A 22362-nucleotide genomic window follows, 5' to 3' on the forward strand; every position below is an offset into this window, starting at 1 on the left:
CACCTATCAGCCGGAGTCTTCCCCTCCTCGCCCCTCAAGTTCACCTCGAAGAACTCGAAGATCCTAGTGAGGATCCTACCATAGGGGAATCATCCATCCTCAGGGTGGGAAGTGTGGTGCTCCATCGTCCTAAGAATGATGTAGGGGAGGCACAAGTGCTCGACACCTCCCTCTGCAGCCGTGTAAATGCAGAACGCAATGAAAGCCGCCATGAAACCCACCTGGTTCCGATGACCTCCTCTGGGGAGCAGGTTGAACTGGACCAACCGGGCAAATAGACGAACCTCGGGGTAGAAGGACGTCTCGGACTCCGGGCGGTTACTGCTGCCGCAGATGGTCTCGTAGATGAAGTCCGGTGTCGCCAGGCTCATGAATGGCCCCAGAGGCTTACTCCTGGGAGGACTGTAATATCGGTGCCCAGCCGCTGATATACCCAAGATGCTGGCCAAGGTGCCCACCGTCAGCTGGATGTCTACCCCCTTCACCAAGCTACTAATGGTGAACTCCCCGTACACATATGACACCTCCAAGTTGCAGTAGAACCGACGGACTAGCTGCTCGTAGCATGGTCGGTCTACATGAAGAATAGAGTCCCAGCCCAATGCCAAGAACCTCTCCTAAAGCTGAGCCTTGTGGAAGTCCTCGACTACCACGGTCTTCTCCATCATCACTGACCTCTTCAGGAAGTTAGGCCAGTTGGCTGCTGCCTCTGCACTAAGGAAGTGCTCCTCATCATAGTCTGAAGGGTCAGACCGGGCAGGTTCGGGTCTCCCTATGCGACGATCTGAAGAGCTGGTCTCCGCACTCTTCCGCTTAGAAGCGGTGGTCTTGCGTCGTACGCGAGAGGATGATGGTCCTTTGCCGGTGCGAGATGACATCCTGGCAAGAAAAAAAGAAAATAGGGTGAGTACATAAAGGAAAATGACAACAACATTAAAAAGGGGAAATCCAAAACCCAAATACTCGCAAAATGGAAACGACGACAAGCTAGGAATGATAGGGAACCTATGGACATGATGCACGGTAGGTGACAACGCAGAGAAACATGCCAAAACAGTAAAATGACAGCAAAAGTAAAGAGCATAAATAACACGAGGGGATTCAATTCCAATACGCAAATTCGAACATAATGGAGAACAACCGGAAACCATAGGACTAAGACGAAATGACATAGTAGTGGGATCACGAAAGTGCAAGAACATACCCAAATAGACTATGGGGTTCCATGAATACAAGTATGGGATGAAAATCAAGGAAACCAATACAAAAAGAGGGATTTTATGGAAATACATGGGGATTCCAAGCATAATGGATGATTCATGAAATCTAAAGCATAACTAGCACAAATCAAATGGAATGCATCACAAAGGAGTTATCAATTGGAGAAAAGGAGTAAAAATTTTAAGAAACCCCCAAATTTGGAAACCTAGGGCACGATTTGGGGTTTTCTCCAAATGATGGGGATAAAATCCAAATAAACTACAAATGACCACAGCAGAGGCATCACAATCACATGGAAATGCTATTCTATGGAGAAAAATATGGAAAGACAACCTAAAGTGAAGCCTACACATGCATTTTACCTCAAAGGGGAAATTCTGAGAAAAGAAAAGGAGGAACTTACTTGAAGGAGGGAGAGTTGACTCTTCTCTAAAGCGCCGAGTTGATGAGTAGACTCTAGAGTAGAAGTGCCGAGGAGACCTCCAAGATCGCCCAAGGAAGAGAGGAAGAAAGAGAAAAGAGTTGGGGAAAGGGACAAGACAGAACAGGGCCTATAGGGCCCTGTTCGTGTTTTTACATGGGCAAGACCGGCGGGTATAACCGGTGGGCCCCTACCCGCCGGTGTGAGGCACTAGGACCAGCGGGCTCGACCGACGGGCCCCTACCCGCCGGTGCAGCCCACCGGTTGTGCAAATTTGGAAATTTTGAAAAAAAAAATTTTCCCTTTTTTTCTCTTCTTTCCTTCTCTCCTCCTAGCATGATTACATTGATCCTCATTATTGATTATTATTCCTATGATTAATGTGCTATGGTCAAGTGGGACCATTGACATATCTGTTGGGGCCTTTGCCCTGTATCTTGGAATTAAGCTGCGGTTATTTACAGGCTATCATACACTACCACACCTTATGTGATGGCATAAACTTGTGTGCCAAAATCAATTCTACGGTGTTTAACCAGTGTGGTGGGTGATATGTTCCAGGTACAGGAATACGATGGTATGTACTAGATCCGGTAGTAATGCCCAAGGTACCTCGCGGGGTCCTCGTCCGGTCGGTTGACCACAAAATCCCAGGGGGTCCCGCTCTGTGGGGCAAACCTCACCTCCACTACCTCCAGAGACCCTTGGTCAGGGTGGGGCACATGGGGACCCACCTATGACTGCACTCCCAGACCCTCCACCGGGCTTTACACCGGGAGATGTTGCTACTATAATTCAGCAGTCCCAACAAGCTTTTCAGTAACAAATGCTCCAGCAACAGCAAGCATTTATGACTGCTATCCAGCAACAGTTGGACTTTTCTCAACCGGGTCAACCTCCTCGGGTACTCACTCCACAGAACCAGCCTGTAGGGTCGGGAACGGGACCACAAGTGGGAGGTACACCTCCAATCCCACCATTCGGTGTTCCTCAGTATGGGATGCCTCCTCCATACTCCTACTATCCTGCCTATGCTCCTAACTTCCCGGCGGCGAGTAATACGTCAAGGGTAATGGAGTCATTCAAGAGGAACTTACCACCTGTATTCTCTAAGGTGGGGAGTGATCCTCTGGAACCGGATCAATGGATCCAAGAATTAGAGAAGATATTTGAGATGCTGGAGTGCATAGAAACTCATTTGTGCTGGGTTGCAACTCAAGAAAGAGGCAAATTCTTAGTGGCAAGCCTCCAAGCCTATATTGTTGGCTGCTCATCCAGAACCCACTTGGGAGCAGTTCAAGGAGTTGTTCTTGGACAACCATTATCCGTGCAGTTTCAAAGACCGAAAGGAGACTGAGTTCATGGCCTTAGCTCAAGGAGGTAAGACTGTCCTTGAGTACCAACAGCAATTCGAGAGTTTGTTCCATTTTACCCCAAGGCATATGAGGACAGCTGAAGAGAAGGCAGCAAGGTTCCTAGAAGGCCTAAAAGCATCTATTGGGTCTGTACTTGAGGTTTTAGATTTGACCAAATATGGCCAGATTGTGCAGAAGGCCAAGACCATGGAGGATAAGCAAAAGGGTGAACAGTCCCTCACCCTTGGACTGTGGAAGAGAACAAATCCACTCCCAGATATGGGAAATTCCTCCAAAGCATACCGCGGATCATACAGTTCTGGGCCTATGTATAGGCAGCCCTATAGGCCATCTGGCTACCCTCCTAGACCAGTTGGTGGTTCGGGTTCCACCTCTTTTCGCCCGAACACTAGTGTGGCACCTACAGCTCCAAGGCCACCTCGACCTCCATCTGCAACGGGTCAAGTGCAGAGGGGCCCCACTCCAGTTCCGACATCTCAGATTCGTTGCTTCAACTGCCATTCATATGGGCATTATGCGAAAGACTATCGGGCCAGACCAGCCTTGCCCTCCAGTCAGCCCTCTGCGTACCGACCTCCCTTACCTCGAGGGAATCAACCGCAGGGAAGGATGTATGCTCTATCAGCCGAGGAAGCCGAGGAAGCCGAGGCCAGTACAGAAGTAGTAGCAGGTACATTTTAAATTAAGAAATTCATTATGATTAATATTGATGACCTGCTGAAATTATATGCATTGTTATACTAGGTATCCTACCCATATCAGGCATACCAGCCTATGTTTTATTCGATTCAGGAGCTACTCATTCATTCGCATCTAAGAGATTTGTAGAGAAACTTGGGATGTCACCCAGGATCCTAGACCATGGAATGATTGTTAGTATGCCTACTGGTAAAGTTGCACAGTTGAAGGAAGTGTATGGGCCGTGCCCAGTGGAAATTAATGGGAAGAACCTTGATGCGTAACTCATTAAGTTTAATATGCAGAATTTTGATGTTATATTGGGTATGGATTGGTTATCGGCTCATCAAGCTAATGTGATCTGTGCTGAAAAGCTGATTAGGGTGACAGATAACGAAGGGAAAGAATTGGTATACCGAGCAAATCCCATGAAAAGAGTGAAGAAGGTCCTTGTCTCTGCTCTTCAAGCGGTAAAATTGCTAGAAAGTGGATGTCATGGTTACTTGGCATCGGTACTTGATGTTGATGCAAGGATTACACCTCTAGGAGAGGTAAAGGTGGTTAAAGAGTTTCTCGACGTTTTTCCAGATGATCTGATGCATTTACCACCTGATAGAGAGTTGGAGTTTGCCATAGACTTGACTCCTGGAGCAGCTCCGGTATCTAAGGCTCCATACAGGATGGCACCAGTTGAATTGAAGGAGTTGCAGATGCAGTTGCAGGAACTATTGGAAAAGGGGTTTATTCGCCCAAGTGTTTCACCTTGGGGTGCCCCAGTGTTATTTGTCAAGAAGAAGGATGGCAGTTTGCGTATGTGCATTGATTACCGGGAATTGAATAAGCTAACCATTAAGAACTGGTATCCGTTGCCACGCATTGATGATTTATTTGATCAGTTGCAAGGAGCCAGAGTATTTTCAAAGATAGACCTTCGGTCCGGCTATTATCAGCTCAAGATAAAGAGCAGTGATATACCCAAAACAGCATTTAGGACTCGATACGGTCACTATGAGTTCCTAGTGTTATCTTTCGGGTTAACCAATGCACCGACAGACATTCATGGATCTAATGAATCGAGTATTTCAGGATGTGCTCGACAAATGGGTAATTGTTTTTATTGACGACATCTTGATCTACTCCAAGACCGAAGAGGAGCACACTCAACACTTGAGAATGGTGTTACAGAGGTTGAGAGATCAACAGTTGTTTGCCAAGTACAGCAAGTGTGAATTCTGGCTCGAACAAGTTGGATTCCTGGGGCACGTAGTGTCTAAAGCCGGAATCGAAGTAGATCCTGCTAAGGTGAAAGCAGTAGTGGAATAGGAAAGCCCCAAGAATGTTATTGAAATTAGAAGCTTCTTGGGTTTGGCTAAATATTATCGGCGCTTCATCGAGAATTTTGCTCGGATCTCAGCACCAATGACCAAGTTGACTAAAAAGGGTGTGAAATTCGATTGGGCAGAGGAATGTGAGAAGAGCTTCCAGGAATTGAAAGAAAAGTTGGTGACTGCCCCTGTGCTGACTATTCCTGAAGGCACAGGTGGAATGACAGTCTATACCGATGCTTCCAAAGTCGGTTTGGGTTGTGCTCTCATGTAACGCGGTAAGATAATAGTGTATGCATCCCGACAACTAAAGGAGTATGAGAAGAATTACCCCACTCATGACTTGGAACTGGTTGCAGTCATTTTTGCCCTTAAGATCTGGCGACATTATTTGTATGGGGAGAAGTGCAAGATATACAGTGATCACAAAAGCCTGAAGTACTTCTTCACCCAGAAGGATTTGAACATTAGACAGAGGAGATGGCTTGAACTCATGAAGGATTATGACTGCGACATTCAGTATCATCCCGGTAAGGCTAATGTAGTGGCAGATGCATTGAGTCGGAAGACACAGACTGTGTCGCTCTCATACTTAGCGGTCAGTCCACCACTCGTGCAAGAGGCGATGCTAATGGATGAAACCCTCTTGTATGAAGGGGCAACCTTAGAGCTTGAACCTCAACCAGAAAACCTTAAATGGTTGACTGTATCCTTGACGGCTCTACAGGTGCATCCGGCAATTAGGCAAGAGGTGATAATGAAGTAACCTTTGGATCCTGAATTACAGTGGATCAGAGTTAAGGTTCAAGATCAAACCATGAACGACCCAGATTTTGCTTTAGCCAGTGATGGGGCATTGATGTTTCGAGACAGATTGTGTGTACCCGATGATTTGGATATACAAGACAAGATAGTGCGAGAAGCACATAGCTCCGAGTACTCACTTCACCCAGGAAGTACCAAAATGTACAAAGACCTCAAACAAAGTTACTGGTGGCCAAACATGAAAGTCACCATAGCTTTGTATGTGGCGACTTGTCTTACCTGCCAAAAAGTAAAAGCTGAGAGGCATCGACCTTATGGTACTCTTCAGCCACTCCCAGTACCAGAATGGAAGTGGGAAAGGATTACAATGGACTTCGTCACCGGACTACCAAGTACACCTAAGGGAATGGATGCGATATAGGTGATCGTGGATCGGCTTACCAAGACTTCTCATTTTATTCCTATCAAGACCAAGTTCTCCATGACCAAACTAGCACAACTTTACATGGACAACATAGTGCGTTTACATGGAGTGCCAATGAGCATTGTTTCAGATAGGGACCCAAGGTTAACTTCCAGATTTTGGAAAAGCTTACAACGTGCCTTGGGATCACAGCTGAATTTGAGTACTGCTTTTCACCCACAGATGGATGGTCAGTCGGAGCGAACCATACAGATATTAGAAGACATGCTCAGGGCATGCACAATGGAGATGAGTGGCAGTTGGGAAGAATATATACCTCTTATGGAGTTTGCATATAACAATAGTTACCAAGCTACAATTGGGATGGCTCCGTATGAGGCGTTATATAGCAGAAAGTGCAGAACTCCTTTGTATTGGGATGAGGTAGGTGAACGTCAAATGTTAGGACCTGAGATGATACAGATGACTTGTGACAAAGTCGACGTTATTAGAGAACGGATTAAAGCAGGTCAGTCCCGTCAAAAGAGCTATGCAGACACCCGCAGAAAAGACATTGAATTTCAGCCAGGAGAAAAGGTATTTCTCAAGATCTCTCCTACTAAAGGGTTGCAAAGGTTTCACAGAAAGGGGAAGTTGAGCCCAAGATACATTGGACCATTTGAGATCTTATCCCGGGTTGGCTCAGTAGCCTACATGCTTGCTCTACCACCTTCACTTGGGGATGTTCACAACGTATTCCATGTATCCATGTTGAAGAGATACGTGCATGATCCATCTCATGTACTACCTGTGGAACCAGAGTACCTAGAACAGCCAGCTGAAATTTTGGACCAGAAGGTGAAGACCCTTCGCAACCGCTCCATCTCCTATGTAAAGGTGCGATGGGCTGATCATTCACTTGAAGAAGCATCTTGGGAGGTAGAGGATGAAATGAAAGCCAAATACCCTCATCTTTTTGATCAACCAGGTATGCAATTTCGAGGACGAAATTTTTCAAAAGGGGGGGTAATGTAATACCCTGCTTCTTAAACCCGGTCTGATTTCGTGGTTAAACCGGTTTAACCATGCAGGAACCGAACCAGAGGGAGTTAGAGTGGGTTCCTTATGGGCTATGATGGCACGGGTGACCTTAAACACCGACTGGCCCGACAAGTCCGAGCCAATGCCAGAAGAGACGGGAGTGCCCAAGCCGTGTACATGCACCTACCATAAGGCCATGTATGGATAAAGCAGGTATTATAGCCATATTTTAAGGTATATACGTATGCTACATCGTATGCCAGGGGTGGGGTTCGCGCCGAGGCCCGAACTCTGTCAAAATCCCAAGTTTTGGCCCTCAAGTGGGCGGATAGGTGGGTGCACCCACCCACCTGAGTGACCCATCCATGTGCACTATTCACTTATTTAGGAAATATATATATAGCATTTATGACTTTATTTTCTTTTCATTTATGACACCCGTACGTTGGGGAGAAAAGTAAAGAGGAGAGAGAGAAGAAAGGGAAGAAGAAAGGAAGAGAAGGAAGAGGAAGAAAAGAGAGATTTCAGTGGTGCCGAAACTTGATCTTCCCATTCCGGCGCCGGAAGAGTGATCTTCAACTCTAGATCTACATTTGGAGGTAAGCAAAGTCAAGTATCTTGAACATTCACCATACCCAAGCTTAAACCTTTGATTTGAGTAGGGTTTCTTAAGATCTTGTAAATCCCCTTTGAAATGATGAATCTAAGGTTTAATAGATGATTTATGTGTTGATCTTGAAGGATTTGAAGAGGTATTGACAAGCTGGAAGAAGCATTGTGGGTTTGAAGTGATTTGGAGGGTTTAAGGTTGTTCTTGAGCAAAGAAGGTAAGATGGTTTCCCATCCCTTGAATCTAACCTAGATCTAGGTTAGAACCATCCTATAAGACCTTGAAGGTGTGAGGAATGGGTTGGGAAAAGCCCCATTTGAATCCCCAAAGAATGGAGGAAGTTGGGAAGAAACAGTGTCTTTTTCGCCAAGACCGGTGGGTGGCACCGGTGGGCCCCTACTCGCCTGCGACACCCACCTGAGAGGGCAAGGGCCTTCTGGCTCAACCGGTGGGCCATTCTACCCGCCGGTCTTAGCAGGGGCCCCTGGCCCAACCGGCGGGTGGAACCGGCGGGCCCCTACCCGTCGGTCCAAACCGGTGGGTAGGATCGGTGGGCTAGACAGCCCACCTGTCTGACCCACCCGTGTGGCCTCGAAGGTGATTCATACGTCCGATTGGACCCAAATCGGACGTGTGACCTTCTTTTAATGTTCTAAACATGATTTTATCATCGGATCGTGTTAATTTTGATTCTAAAATGGTGAAGTACTAACCCCACTCAATTATGTTAGGTTCACCAAATCCTACCCGATTCGCACCGGATCTCACCCGTACCGAACGGGAATCCTTGTACGCTACAGGTAAGTGGGGAGAGGATGTTTGGCCTTGTTTCAAGGCATTTTTTGGCATTCATTTAAATATATCTAGTCTAGTCATGCCATCATGAATATGCTATGTAGTCTAGTCATTCCTCACAGTGTGATGCATATGTGCTATGTTTACTTTCTAAATGCCAATTGAATGAGATGTTTATATGTTGAATGTGGACATCATTCTGCATATTGCATTGATAGACTAGATGCCGTAGTCGGCTTGGAGACGAGTGCATTGGTGGCCCGTGGAATGGGACACGGAGGCACTATGCAATCGTACTATTGTCATATAGGAGCATGCGGTATTAGGATTTTCACCATCCCGTGCTACGACCCTTCCCAACAGGGGTTAAGGTGTTGGGTTATCATTTGGGGGGAAGCAGTGGTCGCGGTCGTCGGGTCACTGTGGCGGTTAGACATAACGCCCGACGGGTCATGTAGGACAGTCGGCAACCCCGGTGGTACATTCAAGAGGGCCAATTGTACTACTTTTAAATTGCTGGAGTCAGCACCTTTATTTTCAGTCATTTACATTTCTGTTGAGAGCCGGTGGACGGCATTGTCTTTACTTTTCGAGTACTCACGGTGGGCCTTCTCCGACAGCCCTATGGGCGTATCGCGGGAGGGAATTCACGGCTCGTACCCGGAGTATACGCGTACTGTGGCTGTAGTAGTACTAAAACCAAAGACTTAGTAATGTTGCTTAGGTGGATGTGATTTAAAATGTATTGCATAGCATGTAGTGCATATGATGTGTTTGATGTGTGGACTGCTGTGTGGTCCATCTTTCTACTTACTGAGCTAGTGAGCTCATCCCACGTGTACACCCCTTTGTAGATGATTTTGCAGGTCATACATCTGAGGAGCACGGGGTGGGTCCCACAGTCGAGTTTCCTGAAGAGGACTGGTGGACCCCTGAGGAGTTAGAGCAAGGCACTGACTGCTCGTGTGAGAGTTGTGCTGTGGGACAGTAGTTCTGAGGCCGAGCTGAGCTCCACCTTTGAGGCCGTGCTGAGCTCCACTTCTGAGGCCGAGCTGAGCTCTTCTATGTGATGCCGAGCTGGGCTCAACCCTTGATGCCGAGCTGAGCTCTAGCGTTGATACCGAGCCGAGCTGTGTACTCTGATTGTTTTGGTGGATTCCCTTATGTACTTGATATTTGAATTTTATTTTTATTGTGTAAATATCATGCCTTCGAGCCCAAATGTATATAATTATTGTATCACAATTCGGGTATCAAGTATTATGGGATTATTCACAGGTAAATCTTAGTCTTCCGCTGATCTGATGAGCTTATATTAGTTATGTGTATGTTGTGGTGGAATACAGTATCTGATGATCCTGGCAGGTTTGGGTTAACCGGTGTTAACCTGGTCACTGGCCCGGTTCTGTGAGAACGGGGTGTGATAATTACTCAAGGAAAGTCTGGATCTACTTCATGAAGCATAAAAGTGAGGTGTTCACTAAATTTAAGGAATGCAAGGCTGAGGTAGAAAGGAAGACAGGAAAGAAAATTAAATACTTGAGAACAGATAATAGAGGAGAGTACACATACAAACCGTTTCTAGAATTGTGCAAAGCTGAAGGGATTACACGTCACTTCACGATTCCAAAGACACCACAGCAAAATGGTGTAGCTGAAAGGATGAACAGAACACTTCTAGAAAGAGCTCAGAGTATGAGGCTAAATGCAGGATTGAGCAAGAGATTTTGGGCAGAAGCAGTGAACATGGCATGTTTCCTCATCAATAGGTCTCCATCAAAGGCGATTGATTGTAAAATTCTTGAAGAGGTATGGACAGGAAAACCAGTAGATTATTCTATTCTAAAAATATTTGGTTGTCCAGCCTATGCGCATATTGAGAGTGAGCAGCGTTTCAAGTTAGACTCAAAGTCTAAGCAATGTATCTTTCTTGGTTTTAAGAAAGGTGTAAAGGGATTCAAGTTGTGGGACCCAAGTTCACAGAAAGTTGTGGTTAGCAGAGACATTGTGTTTGATGAGTCTCATATAGTGAAGTCAAATTACAATTCACAAGCAGTTGATGAAAATAAAGAAGATTCTACTGTGCAGGTGGAGTTAGGTGAGTTAGAAACAACAAGAGAGAATGAGTCATCAAGTGACTTACCAGGACAACAGGAAGTAGTAGAAGTTCCCTATACTGTGGCAAAGGGTAAAGGGAAGCGTACTCACAAAGTACCTATGAGATACTAGTTTGAGGACATGGTTGCCTATGCCCTCACTGAAGGTACAGGTGATCCATCTTCCTACCATGATGCTTTGAGTGATGCACAGCATGATAAATGGATGACAGCTATGATGGAGGAAATGGAATCTCTACAGAAGAACAAGACTTAGGAGATTGTGGAAAAACCCAAGGGAAGAAAAATCATTGGGTGTAAATGGGGCTTTCATAAGAAAGAGGCAACATCTGAGAAGGAGAGTGAAAGGTATAAGGCCAGACTTGTAGCCAATGGCTATGCACAGAAGGAAGGGATAGACTACAATGAAATATTTTCTCCGGTGGTGAAACACACTTCGATCCGGGTACTACTTTCTTTGGTGGCCATATATGATTTAGAGCTTGAATAACTTGATGTGAAAACTGCATTTCTTCATGGTGACTTGGAGGAACAAATTTACATAGAGCAACCTGAAGGTTTCAAGGCGCAGGGAAAGGAAGACCATGTTTGTCTGCTTAAGAGGTCGCTTTATGGCCTTAAGCAATCCCCTAGGCAGTGGTACAAGCGCTTTGATTCCCACATGATGAAGATTGGCTACACAAGAAGTGAGTATGATAGTTGTGTTTATTATAAAGTGTCAAGTGATAATTCCATTATTTTGTTGATGCTTTATGTTGATGACATACTCATTGCTGCAAAGAACAAACATGATATAGTATCTTTGAAGTTTTTGTTGAGTGCTGAATTTGAGATGAAGGATCTTTGTGCCGCTAAGAAGATCCTTGGCATGGAAATCCTTAGAGATAGAAATGCAGGTAAACTTTGGGTAACTCAGAAGAGGTATATTGAAAAGGTGCTAGAGTGTTTCAATATGGAAAAGGCCAAGCCGGTTAGCACTCCGTTAGTTGGCCACTTCAAGTTATCTGAAAGGGAATGCCCTACAACACATGAGGAGGTGGAGCAGATGTCTCAAGTCCCTTATGCTAGTGCAGTTGGGAGTCTCATGTATGCTATGGTTTGTAGCAGGCCGGATTTGTCTCATGCAGTCAGCGTTGTTAGCAGATACATGAGTAATCCAGGGAAGGAGCATTGGAATGCAATTAAGTGGATCTTCAGATATTTGAGCAAGACTAAAGATATAGGTGTTATGTTCAGTGGCAAGGGAAGTTCTACAGAATTGGCAAGTTATGTTGATTCTGACTATGCTAGTGATTTAGATAAGAGGAGGTCTACTACAGGGTATGTGTTTACATTGGCTGGTGGACCTATATCATGGAGGGCGATGCTTCAGTCTACAATTGCATTGTCCACTACAGAGGCAGAGTACATGGCAGCAGTTGAGGTTGCCAAGGAAGGAGTCTGGTTGGCTGGACTGGTTCGTGAGTTGGGGTTGGAGCAAGGAGGTACAGTGTTACATTGTGACAGTCAGAGTGCCATACATCTTGCAAAGAATCAGGTATTTCATGCAAGGACAAAGCATATTGATGTGAGATTTCACAAAATCAGGGAGCTTGTGTCAGAAGGCAGTATTCACTTGAGAAAAATTCATACAGATCTCAATCCTGCAGATATGTTTACAAAGCCAGTTACTACAGAGAAGTTCGAGTCCTGTTTGGACTTGATTAATATTACTCATTGTTGAAGATGAGGGACGCACCAAACAGGTGCGGGTTTGTGCCTCTAATGAGGTACAATGATGAAGACGTCTACAAGTTATCTTTACATGAGGCTCGACAGAATTCAAGTCAAGGTGGAGATTGTTGGTGTATGATGTCTTGTATTCAGTCGCAGTTTAATCCAGGGAGTACTGGTGCAGCACCTAGACAGGCAGGACGGTGGTCCCGCTAGCCATTTAGAGGGCCGTGGGGGTTGCAAGGGGGGCAGGAGGCCCCCTTGGATAGCAAGGGGTGTAGGGGGGCGCAGCCCCCCGCTCGAATTTTTTATTTGAGGGCAATTGTAGTTTAATCCGGATTAGGGTTTTTTCGCTATATATATTTGTAGCGATGGTTTATTTCTCTGTAATGCAAGCAATACTGAGAGGTATGAGGATGAACTCTAACTCTATTCTCCATTGATAGTGAAGCAGGGTCTCATCTCACCAGGGACGTAGGCAACCTTGCCGAACCTCGTAAAATCCGTGTGCATTGTTTGTTTTGTTTTTCCATTATCTTCTGCATCGTTTTAGGGTTGCGTTTCTACACACATCTACTGGTAGACACCCATCCCATGATTGACATTGCCTCCTTCAGCGAGACCAGAATCCTCTAAAAAATATTCATTTCTCCACTGGTTGACATCCACCCTATGATAATTTCACAAGCTTTCTCAATCTAAAGAATAATCATTTCTCTATCAAAAAGCGCTCATGCACAAAGACATAAATGCGCACAGACATAGGGAGGTGAAATGACAATCCCGCCCCTTCCTATTGCATGCCTGGACATATGTTCTCATTGGCTCATACTAACTCAGATGCTATGCGATCAAGTAGCTTTCTCTCTCTTTTTTTTTTTTGGTTAGAAGTGTAGAACCATCCAAATAGAGTTTTGTTTGGTCGAACCACCCAAACAGAGTTGGCATGTGAGAAACAAAGAATTGAAAAATCTACAGTTATAGATTTATAATGAAAGTAAAAGGGAGAGATCAATTTAGTAATTCAAAAAAGCGAATAACTACCCGTTTCGCCAAAACGAGTAAGCATACCCGTCCGCTTCTCCTCCCTCTACAAATCCCCATGGGACCCCAGGTCCCCAACCTCTCAAAACGAGCAGATACAGCTCCTTTCTCTGTTGTTCTTACCTGCTTTTTATCTTTATTCCTCACAGTATTCCTCCATTATCTCGTCGGAGAGAGAGAGAGAATCCCCGGAACCCCACAATGCGAGAACGCAAAATGCTGTTCTCTCCTTTCTTCTTCTTCTTCTTCTTCTTCTTCTTCCTGATTCACTTCTCTCCGACCGTCGCAGATGATGGAGCAATCATGAATCAACTCGCCACCACTCTCTATTCAATCCCCAAAGACTGGAAAGGCAATGCATATTGTTCATGGTCGGGCATTGCCTGTGACAAATCCAAGAGGGTCACCTCCATTAGCCTCGCTTCCGAAGGTCTTGGTGGTACCCTTCCCCCAGATCTCAATCAACTCTCAGAGCTTCAAACCCTCTCTCTCCAGAACAACAAAATCTCAGGCGCATTACCCTCTCTTGCAAACCTTACCAATCTTCAAGAGGTTTATGTAGACAACAATAATTTCACATCGATTCCTCGCACGTTCTTCACTGGGCTCACCAGTTTGCAGAACATGAGCATCAGCCAGAATGAGAAATTAGAACCCTGGTCCATCCCCACAGATCTGGCGGATTCTTCGAGTTTGGTCGTTTTTTATGCGAGTAAGGCTAATGCTATAGGTACCATTCCAGATTTTTTTGGTTCGTTTCCGAATTTGCAATCCCTGCGGCTTTCCTACAACAATCTCACGGGTCCTTTACCCAAATCCTTATCAGGAAGTGGGATTCAGAACCTTTGGCTTAACAATCAGGTTGTGGGTTTGTCTGGGACTATTGATGTTTTAGGAACAATGACGCAGCTCTCTCAGGTATGGCTCCATCAAAATGCATTTACGGGTTCGATTCCTGATCTTTCGAAATGCACATCTTTGGTTGATCTTCAGCTTCGTGGTAATCAATTGACTGGGGTGATACCCTCTTCGTTAGTGTCTCTATCTCAATTAATGAATGTATCTTTGGATAATAATAAATTCCAAGGTCCTCTCCCTGCTTTCGGAAATGGAGTTAAAATTACTCTTGGCACAACCAACAATTTCTGCAATTCAAAGCCGGGTCCTTGTTCACCTCAGGTGACGGCATTGCTTGCTGTTGCAGGAAAACTTGGTTACCCTGAGAATTTAGCAACTTCTTGGGGAGGGAATGACCCATGCCAAGGTTGGACTTTTATTACTTGTGATGCACAGAAGAAGAATGTAACGATAGTTAACTTTGCAAAACAGAAATTCACAGGATCAATCTCCCCTTCTTTTGCTAACCTCACATCATTGAGGAATTTGTTGTTGAACGACAATGATCTCAGTGGCTCGATACCATCTGACTTGATCAACTTGAATCAGCTCGTTATTCTTGATGTTTCCAACAACAACCTTTCTGGACCAGTTCCAGTATTTCCCAAAGGGGTAACGCTGAAAATGGCAGGTAACAAGTATCTTGGGAGCAATATAACTTCTGGTCTGGGTGGGGAAGCACCAGAAGAAAGCCCACAATCCAGTCCAATTGCAGATTCACCCACAGGAAGTGGCAAATCAAGCTCCCCAGGGGCTAAAAAAAGCTCTTCTATGTCATCTGGTTTGGTTGCTGGTATAGTGGTTGCTGCTGTGTTGGTAATGGTCGTGGCAGTTTTTGTCATCTACAAATGTTATGCTAAGAAACGCAAAGAGAAAATTGGATTAGTCCCACTCCCTCAGAATGAGAAGGAAATAGGGAAGAATGGATCAGTGGGCACTGCAAATGGATATGGTGGGTTTGGAGGTGAATTACAAAGTCAAAGCAGTGATAACAGCGACGTCCAGGTCTTTGATGGTGCACATGTTACTATTTCAATCCAAGTACTCCGAGAGGTGACGAACAACTTCAGTGAAGATAATATATTGGGTAGAGGAGGATTCGGAGTTGTCTACAAAGGGGTACTCCATGATGGGACACAAATTGCAGTGAAGAGGATGGAATCTACTGCCATGGGTACAAAGGGTTTGAGTGAATTTCAGGCAGAGATTGCTGTCCTTACAAAGGTTAGACATAGGCATCTGGTCGCTCTTCTGGGTTTCTGCATCAATGGCAGTGAGAGGCTTTTGGTATATGAGTATATGCCACAGGGGGATCTGGGGCAGCGTTTGTTTAATTTGAATAAAAATGGGTATCCCCCACTCACATGGAAACAGAGAGTTACAATTGCCCTAGATGTAGCAAGGGGAGTAGAGTATCTTCACGGCTTAGCACAGCAGAGTTTCATCCATAGAGATTTAAAGCCATCGAATGTACTTCTTGGGGATGACATGAGAGCTAAGGTTGCTGATTTTGGTTTGGTTAAGAATGCCCCTGATGGGAAGTACTCAGTTGAGACTCGATTGGCAGGAACATTTGGGTATCTTGCACCTGAATATGCTGGTATGTATAGACTAGATTCTCTTCTCTTTTTGCTTGGATTATTGATTTATCTCCTGAATTCATTTATTATATTTGGTAACTGTGAAGAAACCTTGAAAAAAAACTCAAACCAAATCCTTGAAACAGCAACTGCTATAAGCGTAATGAGTTTTTCCTTTTTATCAACAGCAGTCCAAAGTGTTGCAAACATTCATCATATGCTTAATGTTTTATTAATAAACACAGATTTATTGTATTCCTTCTTTATCCAAACAAATTTGGAAAATAATTTGAATTGGATTTATTCCTTTCCTGTTTAACTCTCATTAAGATTTAACTGTTAAAATATTTCCTATATATATTGGGGCTTAACAGAATCTGATGGTTTACTTTTCTTTTGTCTAGCTTCCTTCCAATTGTTTATGCACAATCTTTGACAAGCATCAAAACCAGTTCAAGACATAATGAGGCATTAAAATTTTTTTTTTTTCCCACTTTTCCTCTTTAACTTGGCAAAGAAAATGCGATGATCTACCTCCAGGAAAGTTTCCAAATCAAACCTGTTGGGGAAAAAAATTGGTTCCGTAACAAAATTACAATGTTGCAATCAGTAATATCCAAAGCAAGCTTTGACCTTCTCTTATCTAGTTAGGATGCTCTATAATTGGGTTGTTACATTCCTGTTTCTGTTTCAGCTTTTAACTGGTTGGCAGTATCCTAAATTCTGTGCATTAAATATGCTAAACCATGATTTTTTTTGTTTTCTTACAGCTACTGGAAGGGTTACCACGAAAGTTGATGTTTATGCGTACGGTGTGGTTTTAATGGAACTAATCACGGGTAGAAAGGCACTGGATGAAAACATGCCAGAAGAACATCTTGTAACATGGTTCCGTAGGGTCCTGATCAACAAGGATAACATTGGAAAAGCTGTTGACCCAGTCCTCAACCCTGATGATGAGACCTTGGGGATCATTTTGAAGGTGGCGGAGCTTGCAGGTCATTGCACAGCGCGTGAGCCTTCTCAAAGGCCAGATATGGGCCATGCAGTTAATATCTTGGCTCCTCTTGTAGAACAGTGGACACCCAGTTCCCAGAATGAAGAAGATGATTATGGTATTGACCTACACTTAAGTCTACCTCAAGTCCTAGAGAGATGGCAATCTGAAGGCACCACCAGTATTGTTGGTGATTCCTTCTATAACAGCAGCAGCATCACGAGTCGTGGGGACACCCAATCTAGCATTCCCACGAAACCTTCTGGTTTTAATGACACATTCAATTCAACGGATTGCCGTTGATGGGAGAGTGAAATCAAATTCTGAGGTGACAGAGAAGACATGCTTCCACACTGTTTAATCTGATGGTTTATCAAGGAACACAGTGGTTTGTCTATTTATTTCTTTTGCTCAACCTTTGTATAGCCATCATGTCAGTTCCTCTCAAGATCTTTGTTGTTTAAATCATATGGCACGAGAGCTACATGTTTCTTGTTTTGGATTCTTTGATGTAAAGTGCAGATTGATTGGTGAGAGTGTGGATGTAGCAGTTTTAATGGTAAAATGGTTTGAACTGTCAAGTGAAGAGAAGAAATAGAGTATTATGATAATTCTTTATTTACCATGTCTCCAAACTCGAAAAAAAAAGAAAAAGAAAAATTAGTGCTAAATTACAAGTTTTTTTCCTTGATTTTGGTTTGAATTGTATGGTGTAAATGTGTACGTGTTATTATTTTCTTTCCATTTGTTTAATTGATTTTGCAGGCTATGTAGAAATACAGAAAGTGTTTTATCTCTTTACAGCAGCCAAGGTTAGAAAGCCAGAAAGGTAGATGTAGAATGGGGTGGATATATGAGAAATTCTATGCATTTTGGGTTGGATTCTTGTTTCTTTTGTTGGTTGGGTAGAAGGGGTGAAGCTGTAAGTTTCCTCACATGGGAGGAGAGTGTTTAAAGGCGCATGTTGAGGTGTTGGAGTGAAGAATATCCTTTCAATTAAGCTAGAGCAGAGTCATGAACATGTGGTGGTTACCTTCTGTTTTTATGACAGGAGGTCGTGACTTGGATACACAGGGGCAGGCCATTGAACTGTGAACTGCCATAACTAATATTAACAACCAAGCAAGTTGAAGAATTCTTTCTTAGAGATGATCTGTGGTCGTTCTGTGGTCAGATTTGTTTATAAATAGATTAACTGAGATGAGAGCTTCTGGAATGGTATTTTGGTTTGATGACAAGATAATGACCTGGGGGCTAGCTTATCTTTGCCTTCACAATGATGTGGCACATTTTTGTCAACCGCAAAGAAGAGTTAATTTTTTTATGATTACCAAAAAAAAAACACTATTCAGTCTTATCTTAATTAAATGGGATCAGTTATATGGATTTTTTTTTCTTCCTCCAACCAGTTCTAATTGACGTCATACTTGATATAAGGCTTAAGCCATACATGTCTTTTCTCATCACTTCTACTAAAATCATTATAGGTCTGTTTCTACCTCTTTTAGATCTTTCAATTTCCTTTGTGGCTTGAAATTTGGGGCTTTGTTCTTGTCTAAGAACTTCGAATTTTTAAGACCAAAATGTGGTTAAACTATGTTCGAATTATTGTTGGTGTTTTAAGTTTCACAACATCAGATTCCTTCAGTTCTTTTCTTTCTGTCTATTTAGCTTAGCTCTTGAGTTACTAGGTACGTTAGCAGTATAATCAAATCTAAGTTTATCTCTATCCTTCTTTTCTTGAACTCTTCCATTGGTTGAGTCGCTATAGCTCCAAAATAGCCAACAGCATACCTAACTTCTTCCTGTTTTATTGGGTAGAATCTTTCATGGTTAGAGAGCCTAACATATATATTATCCGACGGCGGCAGATAAAAGGAATGTGGATTCCATATTTAATGCTATACCACGATGGAATATTAAATTATTGTTGGAAACCCCACCAGTGGGAAGGGGGATGGTATCTAAGATTGTCTAAAAACATTAATAAATAACAATGTTTAGGACAGTACTTTACATTTTCTAATAATTAATAAAAAATTAAGGAATTTTTTTTCTTAGGAGAGTGTAAAACCTGTGCTAGACACATGGGAAAAACTGATCAGCTTGCCCTCATAAAATGGAAAATGATCCCTCCGTGAATGCTTTCTCGTGCACTTTCATTGGACTCCTCACACGCACAAGAACCTCACTCCCCTATAAGAAACACTTCCTCCATAAATAAAAAGAAAAAAAAGCTACCTCTTGACATGAAAAGATCATGTTATCCTACGTTGAAGATGCTTATGTATGCCTTCTTATTGGGTACATTTATTAACGTATACCTGCGTCAGGAGATAACATTCTCTACCCTAATTAATATTAATTTTTTTTTCATTCTACCAATAATTTAAATTGCTGTCCTCCTCCTATACCATTAAATAATGGGATTGTCAGTCCTTTATGATACCTGCCATGCATGGCTATCACAGGCTCCACATGCACATTTGCATGAAGCAATATTCTGTGATGACAGGCTTTAGCCACTCAAAATTTAAGGACTCCTTTTGTATCTTAATGAGTGAGTTTTGTTTTCTATCCTCATGAGGTAAAGCATTTATTTTGAAGGCTGGTGATAGATCTTTCATCGCAGCTAAATACAAGGCTGGTCTGAGATTTTTGGCCAATATAATATTAGAAGAGGCAATAAGGGATGTGGCTCCTCTGGCAAGGAGTTTGCAATCTACTTCTTTGGCTATTGCTTATTTGCTTCTGATTACTTGCCTTGTGATTCTAGCTCTTAACAATCTAGAAGCATCACTTGACTGGGCAACTAGGACTATTGTTGAGGATCCTGTAACCCTTGTGTTTTCCTTCTTTTACTTCCTTTCAGATAAAGAATCCTATATTTAGCGTCTAGCGCTTTTTTAAGTTTTCTGTTGCTTGGCTTAAGCCTTTTTTTTTTTTTTTTTTTTTTTTTTTTTTAGAGAAAAATAAAATTTATTAAAGAAGATAACTTAGCACATCAGGATTAGTATCAGATGGTGATTTTTTTATCCATTACATTGTACACTAAATGTTTACGCGTAAGAACTGAAACGTGAGATTGCCTAAGACAATAACAGGTTAGAGTGAGGAAAAAAACAAAGGGGGGAATCGAGTTCCAAGGCCAAGAACTAGTGCTATTGTTCAAAAAAATGTTGTGAATCATCAAAATTACTCCAGATTTCTTCTGTCCTCCACCCCTTGTCCCATGCCTACTTCAACCCTTTGAGAAGTGCCCAAGTTTAGCTATTTCATCCACACTTTTTCATTGTTTAAATGCTTCTTTCAGTCGGAGATTCTCCTGCGTTGAGTCATTGACTTCTTCTAATAAAAGTTTCAACTATTAATAAAATAAATAAATAAAGGGAAAATGACAGGTATACTATCATAACACCTAGGAATAAGGTATACTAGTAGGTTTTTAATCATTAGATGAAACATAAAAAATCTGAACCGTTCATGTGGTGAGGTCTTACAAAACATGTCCAATACCGCGGCTCCATGGTACTACTCCCCCAATGAAGCCCTTCTCAGGCCAATGTGGTCAAAGCGTCACCATCGCAGGCAACAACCCTTTCTCTGGCCAGTATGCTTGAAGCATCATCGCCAAGTGCAAATCGATTAAAAAAAAAAAAAACCACTCCTGTCGATGTTCACTGACAGCGGAGAAACCAGGAGAAAAAACAACTGTTGCCAGAGAAACCGGGAGAAAAAAAGTTCAAAAGTCAGGGAAAGTAGCAGCGGGGAAGCGGCGGTAGCAGCGGCTCAAACTAGAGGAGTCGTGGAGAAACTCTCCTGCTTGCAGCAGCGAGTCATGGGGAGCAACCTCTCCTGCTTACAGCACCGGCGGCAACAGCAACAACGGCGGTAGCAGCAGCTCAAACCACAGGAGTTGGTAGTTTTTGGGGGGAAACCGAAAGGACTGCGAAGCTACTTTGCAGTTATGTCGTCTTCTAGGGTTTTTAGAGGTTCTCCGGCTCTCATGGCAGCTGCGAAGGCGGCAAAAGCATCTGCTGCAACCTCCTCCGGCGTCAATGCTACTATGCCTCAAGCACCGAACCGTACCAGTGGTATCTTCAAGGTCACTCCCGTGTCCCATGCCATGCGCCAGTTCCTCGGCGTTTCTGAGGCCTCTCGTACCGATGCTGTCAAGAAAATCTGGGACTACATCAAACTCAACAGCCTTCAGAACCCAGCAAATAAAAGGGAGATCCGATGTGAGGAAAAGCTGACGACAATATTTGATGCGAAGGAGACAGTTGGATTCCTGGAGATTGGGAAATTGCTGTCGCCCCATTTTGTGAAGACTAACTGAGATCGGAATTGGCTTTTAACGTTGCCACATTTTTGTGATCATAGACCTCTTGGCTGCTTTTCAGGTGTATTTGGCAAGTCTTTATGACTTGAAAATGGACTTGGTTTGGAAATTTTTTTTTTTTTTTTTTTTTTTTTTTTTGGTTTTTTTTTTTTTTTTTTTTTTTTTTTTTTTTTTTTTTTTTGTAGTTTACAGACCCAATTGGGGCCTTCGTACCGAACAAAAAAAACCAGACAAGTTTTGGGAATAGCACGTAGCCTCTAATGCAAATTGGTTGAAGAAAGGGAAAAAACCATTACGCCAATAAGAAGGAAAAAGAAAAAAAAAAAAACTATTGCCGCGAGTTCATGAGAAAACAACTCCTATTGCTACAGCGGTGGTGGTGGTCGCGGCGGCGGCAGAGATGTGCAAGCTCCCTTCCCTCCTCCACTCCCTCTTTCCTCCTACGCCTTATCTCCACTATGTTCTCTCTCATACTTTGTTGATTTGAGAAAACGAAAACAGATCCAATCGGAGTTTACTTTCTCGGTCTGATCTGGTAAAAGATCTCATCGGAGTTTGTTTTATCCGACTGAATCTAGTAAAATGAATGTCTTTTCTACTGGGAAGAGAGAGAGAGAGAAGGTGTTGCAACCATGGATTGTAAATTTGTATATCTTCTTTCCATCCAATGGTTCAATTCAAGTTGACCAAATCCTACTGTCAAAATCCCACTAGCATTCCTAATTCCTAGGTGCTACGCTAGCATACCTATCCCTCTCCCATAAATAAACTAAGGCTAAAAGGTAGCAGCGATTAAGAACTACATAATAACCATTATGTTTCTCTATTTCTTAATTTTTTGTTCCTCAAAAAAAAAAAAAAATCCATTTGCTATAGCCATTTGATTGGCTATAGTTAGGCGTACTAAGGACATTTGTCTGGCTGATTGTCTCTGTGACGTATTAGATGTAGAAGTAAGAAACACCCAAGGATCGAGATTCATAGGGTTTTCTACAACCTGTTCACATCTATACTCATTGAATAACTCATCTTCAATC

General features: G+C 43.2%; 2 protein-coding genes across 4 annotated transcripts; both read left to right on the plus strand.

The window, feature by feature from the left end:
• The first annotated feature begins 13530 nt into the window (after positions 1 to 13530).
• Positions 13531 to 17605, plus strand: LOC122091853 (receptor-like kinase TMK4). Of its 3 annotated transcripts, none has more exons than XM_042662037.1 (3): positions 13531 to 14239; positions 14336 to 16006; positions 16757 to 17605. In XM_042662037.1, exons 1-3 carry the CDS (start codon positions 13711 to 13713, stop codon positions 17284 to 17286), a joined length of 2730 nt encoding a protein of 909 aa, XP_042517971.1. In that variant the 5' UTR covers positions 13531 to 13710; the 3' UTR covers positions 17287 to 17605. The 3 variants fall into 3 exon arrangements, with proteins under 3 accessions (XP_042517971.1, XP_042517972.1, XP_042517970.1); XM_042662038.1 differs by having other exon boundaries at positions 13531 to 14221; XM_042662036.1 differs by having other exon boundaries at positions 13532 to 16006.
• Positions 17606 to 20390: 2785 nt separating this feature from the next.
• On the plus strand, positions 20391 to 21427 carry LOC122091959 (protein TRI1-like). The gene has a single exon (XM_042662223.1). It carries the CDS (start codon positions 20951 to 20953, stop codon positions 21320 to 21322), a length of 372 nt encoding a protein of 123 aa, XP_042518157.1. The 5' UTR covers positions 20391 to 20950; the 3' UTR covers positions 21323 to 21427.
• The last annotated feature ends 935 nt before the right edge of the window (positions 21428 to 22362 follow it).

The sequence above is a fragment of the Macadamia integrifolia genome, chromosome 10 (assembly GCF_013358625.1).
Source record: "Macadamia integrifolia cultivar HAES 741 chromosome 10, SCU_Mint_v3, whole genome shotgun sequence".
NCBI classification, from domain to species: Eukaryota; Viridiplantae; Streptophyta; class Magnoliopsida; order Proteales; family Proteaceae; genus Macadamia; species Macadamia integrifolia.